The sequence below is a fragment of the Pararge aegeria genome, chromosome 14 (assembly GCF_905163445.1).
Source record: "Pararge aegeria chromosome 14, ilParAegt1.1, whole genome shotgun sequence".
NCBI lineage: Eukaryota > Metazoa > Arthropoda > Insecta > Lepidoptera > Nymphalidae > Pararge > Pararge aegeria.
This window is the reverse complement of record NC_053193.1, coordinates 17,954,315-17,966,947: the sequence shown is the minus strand read 5'-3', so window position 1 is coordinate 17,966,947 and position 12,633 is coordinate 17,954,315. Positions and strand designations below refer to the sequence as shown.

General features: G+C 39.6%; 1 protein-coding gene across 1 annotated transcript in view; it reads left to right on the top strand.

The window, feature by feature from the left end:
• LOC120629227 (protein singed) overlaps positions 1 to 12,633 on the top strand; it is a 61,585-nt gene that overhangs the window by 46,168 nt on the left and 2,784 nt on the right. The window contains exons 5-9 of the mRNA XM_039898095.1: positions 287 to 472; positions 2,279 to 2,507; positions 10,616 to 10,772; positions 11,602 to 11,763; positions 12,334 to 12,461. Coding sequence (XP_039754029.1) covers positions 287 to 472; positions 2,279 to 2,507; positions 10,616 to 10,772; positions 11,602 to 11,763; positions 12,334 to 12,461 — 862 coding nt within the window. The remainder of the gene's footprint in view (positions 1 to 286; positions 473 to 2,278; positions 2,508 to 10,615; positions 10,773 to 11,601; positions 11,764 to 12,333; positions 12,462 to 12,633) is intronic.

The window sequence follows — 12,633 nt, the reverse complement described above, 5'->3', positions numbered from 1 at the left end:
TAATTTTATCTTTACTTTCTGTTAAATTTAATTCCAAGTTGTGTACAAAAACTTTGGGTTGTAGCTTAGAACAAAACTTGTTATTACTTATATTTAGATCTACTTTTAGTTATTACCTGTTTTGTGTACCTAATAACAACAAACAAATAAACAAATCAAACAACGATCTAGTGAATCTATTTACAAACGAAGAACTATCATTAATATAAACTACGAATAAAATGGGATCTAAAATTGTTCCCTGTTGTAGTAGTTCCAATATATTTAACTAAATCGTTCTCCTCAGGTGAACCTCCGCTCCATCGGCCGCAAGCGTTTCGCGCACTTATCCGAATCATTGGATGAGATCCACGTGGACGCCAACGTGCCTTGGGGCGAGGATACGCTCTTCACCCTCGAGTTCAGAGCAGATGAGGGTGGGAAATACGCCCTGCACACTTGCAATAACAAATATCTAAGCGCTGGAGGCAAGGTTAGTATCTTTTTCTCATTACACTAAAAATAGTATATATAATTATATATGTAGAAAGATCGAAACATGGCCAGACTCGTGAGTTTTCCTGGCATAACATTCATTGATTTTTTCTGTCCTTGTTTTACGTTTTACCGGATATTATGATTGATTACGCCCATTTTAAAGCCATGGTAGCAATGAGCTGGGTCACATAGCTCGGTCATTCATTGGAGCTATAAGAAAATTAAGCTTAATTTTTATAATATATCACTGCTGCTTCTATCCAAATATTTAGTGGTTTTCTGAAAAGAAAAATTGTACACGTAGATGTCCTGACTGTCTCGTCTCTCCCAGTCTGGCTAATACCGCGACGTGTATCGATTCTCACATCTCTCGTCTGTAGTCGCACACAGCCTGCGTGCCGGTTGTGTGCCGCACGCACCGCATGTGTACCGCACGCCCGCACTGCTAATTGCGCTGTCACTACACTTATTGTTCTCTTTAAGTTCTCGTACGTAATAGCTATGCGAGTACACATTTTTTGCTTTTGATTTATTACTAACTGTCACGGAATATAACAAAGATTACCTATAACTATTAATTTATTTAGAAAAGCTATATCTCAATTGTTTAGTTTGTGTCTGGTGTCTTGTTTGATTGATGTATGTACACTTACATCAGAAGTTAATGATACATTCAATTCAAATCTCCAGATTGAACTTGGTAGTACTTCCTTGTCTACAGGAAAGAGTAGAAAGAGTAGAAGGAGTACTAAATTCAATTTGCTGTCTGAAGACTTATTAGACGTATTTGATTGATTTTATTAAATTCTGGCGCTACACATTCGATCAGCGTCTATAGCAGCGTGTCCATTTCCACTATTACATGACCTATATAATAACGAGCAACAAAAGGATCTAATATAAAATTCATGAATTTTCTCTGGTCTGGTATGGCGGATGCTTCGGTAGTGGCAAGATATTTAAGGACAAAGAAGTGCCGTCAAACGATTAAGCATTCGCGTACGAACGTAGGTACTCTGCCTACGTTCGTACGCGAATGCTTAATCGTTTGACTTAAATCACCCACTCATTTGAAACCTGAAATCACGTAAACATTGTAACAATCGCAAATGCCCAACCCAAAGACCTACTCCCGTTTTGCGTCATTTGAAATACTCTGAATTCCCTCTAACAAATGACTGCTTTATGCGGCTTAATAGCAACACTACATATTAGTTGATAGCGTTGAACCAAGTCAGTGTCCGTCTTTGGAAGTTAATTTGGAGAAAGATAATTTGGTATCCATCCGTCTCAGTTCCAATCACTAAATAGAAAAGAAAATATGAATCGCATTGTTAGTTGATTCGTATGCTAACGGATAAACAACAAAATTTCTAACATTTTTTATTTCGTCCTAGAATTTGATTCCTCGTAATTGTGGCAACCGTTTATGTATTAAGTATTCTTAACCCTTAAGTGAGGCGTGCTGTTCTCTATCTCCAATCATATTTATCAAATTTACACGAAATTTAAACCAAAACTAAACCTATCTAGTTCAAAAATAATTATTTAAATCGGTTAAACTTTAGCGGAGTTATGGTGTACAATCATCAAACACTTTCATCCCCTCTTCTAAAAGAACTGAGCTGATTCTCGGCTGAATAGGTTTATTATAACAGCCAATCCCTCTGCCTGCCGAAGGGCTATCTCCCAGCGTATCGTTTGTGAACTACCGAGCTGTGTTCTTCATCACCGGGTGAGGTGGCAGTCGAGGCTATCACCTAGCTGGGCGTATCGTTTGTGAGCTGCGGGTGTGTTGCAGTTGCTGGACGCGTGCTCGGGCGAGTGCCTGTTCAGCGCGGAGTACCACGCGGGCGCGCTGGCGCTGCGCGACGGCGCGGGCGCGTACCTAGCGCCCATCGGCTCCAAGGCGGTGCTGAAGACGCGCTCCACGGCCGTGACGCGCGACGAGCTGTTCTCGCTGGAGGACAGCCTTCCGCAGGCCGCCTTCATCGCCGCGCTCAACGAGAAGTACGTCTCCGTCAAGCAAGGTCAGTGCTCCCCCAGCTGCCAAAACGGGTCATCCTCATCACCCGCATATGCCCCAGTAATATTCATATCCACTAAGCGGGCAGATTGTATAAAATTGAGAGAATTCTCAGTGCAAGTTATAAAAACTTAACTGTAAGCTTCTTATAACTAGTACAATGTCTAACAATAAGTTTTTTATAGCTCGTACTAGAGATGTTTTTCATTTTGTGCAATCTATAAATGTCGACGAATGAAAAGCTTTGACCGTGGCTAGTTACCACCCTACCGACAAATACGTGTAGTGTTCCGGTGCGATGTCGCGTGGAAACCGATAAGGGGTATGACTACCATGCTGCCTAACAGGTTAGCCCGCTACCATTTTAGACTGCATCATCACTTACCACCACCAGGTGAGATTGCAGTCAAGTTCTAGTCTATCTATTTAAAAAAAAACTAGACAATCAATCAAATCTTTACTCAGTTTACGCCATAGGCACAGCACTTAAATAAACGTCATACATTATTATTTAAAAAAAAAACATGTACAGTTATGATAAAAATTAATGATCAATGTTTACAATAAAATCAAATGATATTACAGCATCAATAATATAATTTCCCCACTTTAACGTTTTTTAACAAACCGTCTCTGAGTTCTGTTCAAATAATCTTCAGATCCATATACTATAAATGCGTTTAATTTTATAAACTCCTCATATTATGTCTGTCGAAAATAATAGTGAGATAGCTTATTAGGCACTTCGACGTAACAGCACCGCGCTAATAAAGTGCAATCAAGTTGAGCGCTATCCCGACGGTTGTCATTACAATAACGTGCTGCGAAATAACGTCTGTACATCTGTGCGGTGCAATGAGAGGTGATTGCGGGCGCTGCGATTACCCGAGCGAAAGGAAAGATATGCCGGGTGAGAGTTAATTGCTGTCTGAGATTCAGGGTTAGGCCCCGTCTGCAAATTCAAATTCAAAATTCTAAAGTGTTAACACTAATGCTAGGTGATGGTGATAACTGCTTTCGTTGACTTGAAACTATAGTTACGAAAGTTCCAAACGCGCCCTGGTCTGAGTAGAGCCCACAACAAACTTAGCCAGGTTTTTTTTGCTATCACCATCTCACAGTCGAGTTAATGTTTAGCTATGACGTTAGAGCAATTCATACCCAAGCTTTTTTATCGTACACGTACATGTAATCCTTAATATTATAATGCACCCACGCCGAATTAAAATTTTCCCATACAAAGTTGTATATTCTATTTTTAGACAAGCTTTTCACCATTTCTCCTCTTTTCGGTGCATTTAAATAGCACCTACATACAACCTACCAAAGAAAATATTTCGAAACTTAAATATCTATTGCTTTGAGAAGGATAAGGATTTTCCTTTCTTCATTCATCATTATCAACCCAGTAACAAAAGGGCATGCTAAGTGCGGTTTTCAGCATGAAATGCTTATAACTCTGAAAAGTTAGAGGTGGGTCTTGGATCTGAGTCCAAACACTCTTCAGAAGAGTTGTTAATATTAGTACAGATATATTGTGTTTGTATAACTCTATCGTATCACAATACCCCATAAATACCTACCCAATTTATACTTTACTTATTGTTTATTATTTCCTTTTAAATGGTTATAATATGTAGCTTTGATGAAACATAGGTTTAAAAAAAACAAGCACCCTTTTTAACATCAGGAAGGACCTACTCTTTGTAACACAAGTTTTCTTTCCGCAGAGGTTAGAGCATTCAAATAAATATTATATCCATTATTTTTAACCTTAATAAATAATTATTATTAATTTCGTTAAACTAATCATGTGAGCTTAGTAAGAAAGAGACACGTGACAAAATTGGATAAAGAAAGAATATTGAGATTCTAAAACAAGTAAACGAAAAAGGCTAATGCGGCCTTAGGTACGTCTACCTTAATAATGGGATACAAAACAATAGCAGGAGCGGGGCCGGCAGCTAAAACGACAAAGCCTCGCCAGACAGGAAGCCGTGCGGCTAGCGTAGGCTGCTCGTGCGATTATGTTACCTACGTTTGGGTTTAACTGCCGTCGCCGACTATTTTCGTGATTGAATTTCATCATTATAGGCTCATTAGTTTACCGCATTCTTCGTCCACGTTTATTACACAACTTGGGATCAGGTGCATGTGATAGAACTGTGGGAAAAGCGGTGATAGCCAAGTGGGTAGGAAAACGATTTCACTTTCGGAAGGCCGAGTTGGAATCCCAGTCGCTGAATAAAAAAATTGTGAGGAAACCTGCATACCTGAGAGTTCTCCATAATGTTCTCAAAGGTGTGTGGCGTCCATCAATCCGCACTGGGCTAGCGTGGTGGACTACGGCCTTAACCCCTCATTGTGCGAGGAGACCCGTGCGCTGTAGTAGACCGCTAATGTGTTGATATGATGATTGTGATAGATCTACATGAATTAGGAGAGTTTTTAAATTTATTGGTTTACTCTATATAGAGTAACCCCACTAATTCAAAACTTAAGAAGTATTCAAAATGTAAGGGTAAAAAAGGCTTAAAGGTGATTGCACTCAAGGGCTAAGTAGAAAAAAGTATAATAAAAGTTCTACCATTGAGTAACTTGAAAGTGCAGTCGAGTTTAAGATTTGGAACATTATCTCTCGTTACTTAACATTGTCAGCATGTCAGCACAAGACGTGATGCTGTAAAAGAATGACGAGGCGGGATGCGTCGGCACGTTCCCAAGTCCCCACCGACTGGCGAACGGCTCGCGAGCGGACAACATCATAACATGCTATATGCTACGGGGTCACGTAGGGAAAGATATAAAACTTGAGCGTCTATCGTACGTATTCTTACCCGTAAAAACATTATGTGAAGCTAGGCTGAGATTCAAAAAGTGTGCATTGCATCTAGCTTTCTCGGACTTCTTTATAACTTTTAAACGAGAATGATTCTGTAATTTTTTACATAACTTTAACTGTTTACGCGGCACACGCCACAGAAGCTCTCAAAAGTACTTAGTTATTAATTATTTTTACAACATTTTCCACTGACTCTCCGCTCCTACTGGTCTTAGCGAGATGTTATATAGCCATAGCTTTCCTCTATAAATGGATAATCCAAAAAAAAACAATGAGAACCAATAGTTGAACCAAACAAACTCTTTACCTTTATAACATTAGTATAGATTGTAACAAGAGTGTAGCCGTGTAACGTGCGCACTCTGCAACATAGTAATCGCGCCGTCTGTCACACGTCAAACAATTTCCAAATTCCGTTAGCGTTTATTGATGGAGGAATTCTCTCGGTCGCGGCGCAAAAAACCGGCATTGTGCGGCTGCGGCCCGCGCCGCCCGGGCTTTCTACCGTTTCTCCGGCACGGATGCCTGCGTTGGCGCAGCGTACACTTCGTGCGCGTACAACTTCTGATAAGTTTCCTGTAAAACCTTCACTATCTATTTTTATTCCTTACATAAATATTTAAGTCGAAGTTTGACGATCTTTTAAAGCAAGGGCCATTTTGGATATTCGTAATTAAATTCTCTCCGCAGCTTTTTTTAATTTTTATACAGTAATAATTGAAGGATCAGCCAGATAATATGGTCAGTCAAAATGAAAAAAAAAGCTGCGGAGAGGTAAAAATTACATTTCCAAAATGTCCCTGGCCTAAAAAGGTCGTCAAACTTTGACTTCCATATAAATGATTGCTGTCAAAGTGATCGTATGTGCGCTTGCGTTGACATATTTCGCAAGATTTCGCTGCTGCGGCAAAAACTGTTGTTTGAGAAATCATGGTAAATTATAATATCGAGAATGACTAAAGCGCTTTAGGTTAATTAATTTTAGAAATGGCAGTCGGTAGGTTTTTTTTAAGCTAGAGACCAACAGAAACAGCGTAGGCATTATGATTTCTAGACTCTTGATTTCATATGAAATCTAAGCAATAGAAACACACTTATCGTATGCAACGCAACCGAAGCTAGGCTAGCATATGCAGCACGGCTTGCATGGTGTCATTTTTCTCCCCGGGATAGTTAATTTTTCCCACAGCTTCATAAACTCTGCGACCATGATCGCACAGTACGGCTCGCATGGACAATTGGGGAAAAGGATATAAATGTATCTTCTCCCACAGCTTTATCAACTCTCAGAGTACTGGTACACAAGTGGAAATAATATCCAAATAATATATGTGTTATAATAAACAGGGGTAAACTTCTCCTACTCCATGTTGCTTTAACAATTGGACACGTTAATTATATTCCTTGTCCGGGTTATAACCGGGGGATCTCCCGCCCGTGCTAGCCCTGCAGGTGGAAATAATATCTAAATATGTAACATACCATTCCATTTCTAATAAAATAAAAATGTTTTTTTTTCTCTTTTCTATTATAAAGTTTACTTTCTTTTTGTTTTTTTCTAACACGTGATTTTATAATACGACTTTTGAAGCCACTATTACGCTATTGTCATGAGTTATTAATTTTAAAAATGAGGTTTTCCGCCACTTCGGTGTGTCCAAACTGTGATTAGTTAGTCTCATACAACTCTCATGACCCGCGTAACTTTGCCCCCCTTCTAATGTTAAACAATAGAACACACGACATTGTGCAGATCCTATAAAATTAAATTACATAAGTTTTCAACCTTCCTCAAGAATTGTTCTAGCAAATGCTAAAAAAGAGATAATCTGACAATGGATCTATCGTCGGATATATTCTTTTAGTACGTGTTTAAATTACCTTACATCCGCTAATATCCCCTATAAAGACCCCTTAGCTCCCTAAATCCCCTTGAAGGTAAAATTCAACATATATGTCACCTTGGTCAAGAATTTAACGACACTAATACAACAATATTCTTGTTATCCGACTTCTAGAAATGAAATATCCCGTCCAGAAGTTTTAGAGAGAAATATATTATGGATATATAGTTACATAGATATAGATAAAGTTAAACATAGCGGTCAACTGCAGTATTGCTATTATAAAAGCGAAAGTTTGTTTGTTTGTCTTTCCTTTACGCTCTAACTAAGCAACCAATCGACTTTTTTGACACAGACTTGAAAAGGCGACAAGTAAAATAGGCTTCTATCCCAGGAAAACAAGAAGTAGTAATAATATAGCTTTTTGTGACAGAGCTCGTCCGGGGAAGCTTATTTCTGCCGCTAAGCAGCATTGCTGCAATGCTTTGTTACGACACAGGCACATGAGGATTGACACCCACGCCTTAAATTGATGTACACAGGGCGGCATGTAGCAGGACGTGCTCCTTGCATGCCCTGTGTAGAGTTGCTCTGTTTATAGGTGATAGTTTTCCACTTCCCATCAGGTGGACCATCTGCTAGGTCCGTCAATGATTACTATAAAAGGAAACGGTTTCGACGGGATTAAAAAAAACTGTCATCATCATCATATCGACCCATTACAGGCCCTGTACAGGGGGCGGGTCTCCTGGCCAAGTGGCCAAGTGCGGATTGGTAGACTTCACATGTCCTGAAGAAAGATGTTATCCTTAAAGCAAGTGATATTTAAAATGCCTAAATTAAAACGCACATACCTCCGATTTTTTTGTATAATTTTGTATAATTTTCGCTTGTACTTATTGCTAAGCAATTGTGGTTAATGCTATCGTATTATATGTATAACTAAGTTGTGGAAACTTCATTGGTTTATGTGATATAAAAATACGCATTACTTTTATGTGTTATAGTACTGTTTGTTTCCTTGAAAAGCTAATAAATAAATAAGTTGCGTGGTGCGTGCCGGGGCTCGAACTCTGTCTCCACGGAAGGAAAGCCGAGGCCTTACCCACTAGGCTATCGCCGCTTCCGAATAAACTGTAATAGACTGCTTATTAAGTGTGTCGTGTAACAACTCTAAACAGACAAGACGTGCGGTAATTTTCTATTAGGTACCATTCGAGAGCAGGCGGCACTCGGCAGTCGCGAACTTATCTGCAAACACACAGACAAGGTATTGTCTGCGCGCCTTTTACATTTGTGAAATGGCTTTTTGCTTTTAGCCTCTCGCAGCGAGTCGTAAGCACTGTGAGTGGGTAGAGCGCTGCCACGCTGCGGCTACCATGTTTTATTTTTAAAGTGAAAGTCAAATATTCCTTTATTCAAATAGGCATATAGATGGCACTTTTGATGCGTACATTACATGTAAAATATAACATAAAAGTGAGTTGGATGGCGATAACTACATTCGTCAACTTAAAACTAAAGCTACGTTAGGTTAGCTAGGTTCCAAACGCGCCCTGGTCTAAGAAGAAGCCCACAAAAAAACATAGCCAGTTTTTTTTGTTATCACCATCTCACATTGTCACTTAAAACTATTAAAGAATCAACCTGGTTAGAGCAATAATTTACACCCAAGCATTTTTATCGTTGAAGTACTCCTTAATACTGTAATAGGACTTTAAATGTAGACAATTGCTTGACTGCAATCACACCATATGGTAAGTGATGATGCAGCCCAGCCAAGCCAAAAAATTCATAAATTTTATAGTAAACACGAATTATTAAGTGTGCATTAACTTATAACACATTTTTTAAACTTATGCATTTGTAGGTCCAAAGTTACCTTAGGAATCCTCTACCTTTCGCAGACGATATGCTGATGTCACAAACTTACGTCACTGATGTCACTAACTTATGTCAATTTCGAGTAAGTCGGTTGTTTATGTAATATACTTGGGAAATAACAGGCTTGTTACAGACAATCCGTTTTAGGTTTAAGATTGATTATAAGTTAATCCATTCAGAAACTAAGTAAACCTAATATTATTACTAAACAACGTTAGTTTTATGTCTGCAGTGTGTCGGCACCATTACGCTGGCTTTAGACACTACTTACTGAGTGGTTTTCAACCGACGCGACGTACAAAAGAACGAACTAAATTTCACGTTTAAGATCTTGGGAGATGATAGTACTCTATTTTCCGTCAGATCTAAAACAAATTTGATTATTTCCTGGTAAAGAGTTTTCTGTCAATTTTACGTTACGTCTAAGTTCACTAAAACAATTAAGTTTAAAACAGTTTGGTTTTTTCCATTTAAATTTGACGGCCGATTGGCGCAGTTTGCAGCGACCGATTCTCACTACTGGAAAATGTTTGTGTGATGAGCATGAATGTTTTTCAGTGTCTGGGTGTTTATATGTGTATTCTAAGTATTTATGTATATTATTTATAAAAAATATTCATCAGTCATCTTAGTACCCATAACACAAGCTACGCTTAAATTGGGGCTAGATGGCGATGTGTGTATTGTCGTAGTATATTTATTTATTTTATTTAATTTAAATTTTATGACTACAGTGGACCCCCGGTAGTCCGGCCCCTGTCTAATCCGGCGCCCCCTGTAATCCGTTAAACTGTTAAACAGTTAATTCAGAGTACATATATGTACATATGTATATATAATATGTATGTATAAAGAATCTTATCATTGGATCTGTAATTTGTCGGATTACAAGGTACTCTTTTGTAAAAAAATCCGGACTATAGGGGGTCTTAGGCAGTACTCTATAATCCGACGAATTCGATAGTTCGACACTGCCCTGCAAAATGTTTGTCGGACTACCGGGGTTCCACTATAGTACGAAAATTTAAAGTCAACACTTTATCTTCGACCGTTATGTTTATTAGAGGCACAACTCGGGGATTAAGCAGTAGACACTTATTATTTTACCTCTAATATTCTACAAGTTTACCGTAAAATGGGGAAAATTGGAAAAGTTTGTGATCTAGCAACATTCCACGGGCGGGTGAGACGTGCGCGGGGTGTTGTTATTGTTTTTGGACACCATGCAATGCATGTCATAATGGCTGAATGAGGGTTTTGTATGTTCTTAATTCTGTGGTCCCCATAATGTTCTCAAAGGCATGTAAAGTCCATCAATCCAGCCTCGGCCAGTGTGGTGGACTACGGACTAAAACCTTAATATGATGATGATTCTTATTTTTATGTGTCAATCAGTCTCGAGTTCAAGGGTTGGAACGTTTGCTAGTAAACTAACAGCAAATGTTCCGTTGCAAGACCGATTTGCGCTTTGAATATGTCCGCCCACCCAGCATTGGGACAATAGTTTTTTGGAAGTCATCAATTTGTTTATCCTGTTTCCAGGAGTGGACGTGACCGCTAACCAGGATGAAATCTCGTCCCACGAGACCTTCCAGCTGGAGTTCGACTGGGGCACCAAGCGCTGGTACATCCGCACCATGCAGGACCGCTACTGGACCCTGGAGACCGGCGGCGGCATCCAGGCCAGCGGGGACAACAAGTAAGTACTCGGGTCAAATACGAGTTCATCGAGCTGGGGGCACTATGATACCACTTATAAAATCAAAGAAATTATCACTTATATTCAGTGACATAAAGAAAATTTACAACTTTGCGACTGACAAAAATGTTTACACGTGTCTGTGTGTACACATTTTACAATTTAAGAAGTCATTTTGTAATAATGTCACACATCTAGTTACGGAATGTAATTATTGAAATGAAATATAAGTTAAGTACTCAAAATCATAATTTGACGACCTCCATGGCTCAGCGTAGAGTTAAGTTTGTTTAGTTTTTTTTTTCTGAGGTTTTAATTTGGAAGTCCTAGGTTCGATCCGATCGAAGGGGCAATTTAGGATTTATAATATGTCTAGTGGGAGGTTTTGTCAGGGGCTAAGTTACAACCCTACAGACAAAGACGTGCCGCCAGGCGATTAAGCGTTACGTTACGATGTCGTGTAGAAATCGATAATTGGTATGGGTATAACTGCCACACTCCTAACAGTGCAGCCCGTTACTTTTTTAAACTGCATCTTCACTTACCAGCACTTACTTTGGAGCTACTATCATGTGTGTATGCACATATTATCTTTAAACCATCGTTATACACTAAAACCGCACTAAAACCTTCTGCATAAGTAACTATCTTCATTAGTAAGAACCGTATGAAAATCCGTTCGGTAGTTTTTCAGTTTTTCGCGCTCAGACAGACAGACAGATAGATGTGGAGGTTGACTTTGTTTTATAATATGTAAAGATTTATTTAAAAGTTAGAGCTATCACCGTGTCAGTGTGTCGTGCGAATGTTCACGTGTCGCAATGCGCAGGTCGTCCAACGCGCTGTTCGAGCTGGACTGGCAGGGCGACGGCGCGGTGGCGTTCCGCGCCAACAACGGCAAGTACCTCATGACCAAGCGCTCCGGACACCTGTACGCCAACGCCGACGCCATCGACGACAACTGCAAATACTACTTCTACCTCATCAACAGGTGCATTAACTATATTATAATTTTCATAAGTGTTTTTACTTACATTTGGAGGCATTATCAAGTGCATATAAAAATTACGAAACCGACAGGATTTGAACCGGCGACTTTCTGGCTAATAAAAATTATAAAGTCAAAAAAGGCATCATGTGTCATCTCTTGTTTTAAAAGTGTCTCATTGTATGTAATATGGACTTTTGAAAAGTAAATCGAAACTGCAATGTTTTCTACTAGATTGCGATAAAGTCGCTAGAAGACTGTAATGAAAAGGCTATCATAAAATAATCACAATTTTATAAATCATAAAATAATATATAAAATTTCGCTATCGGCGCGGCGGTAGGACGGCCGTAGCTTAGTGGTAAAAGCGTTCAGGCCGCGACTGCCAGAGAGTCGCAGGTTATTGCCTCGCGAGGAGTGAAAATAAGAGTATTCAACTCAGGGTTAAAACTTCCTTCGTTTTGGGCGCACCTAAAATCCTCACTACACTCAGGACTGCTTGTGATTTATCCCGACACCCGTAACGTAAGACATTGCTTTACCGCATTGTTAAACAATCTACTTGTCTGTCAGGCCGATCCTGGTGCTGAAGTGCGACCAGGGCTTCGTGGGGCCGAAGGGCGTGCGCCTGGAGTGCAACAAGGCCAACTACGAGACCATCCAGGTCCAGCGCGGGCCCAAGGGCGCCGTTTACTTCAAGGGTGAGTTTTCCACCACCGTTCCAATCCGCACAGAGCTCAAGTATATTATAATATTATTATTATTTCATAACTGAGTAGCGAGTTGGCGGGTCACCATGTAGTTGATCAATAATGTTGCTGTCAAAGAATATTTGAAAAATAGCTATCATCCACGAATTGGGAGCCTATGTCG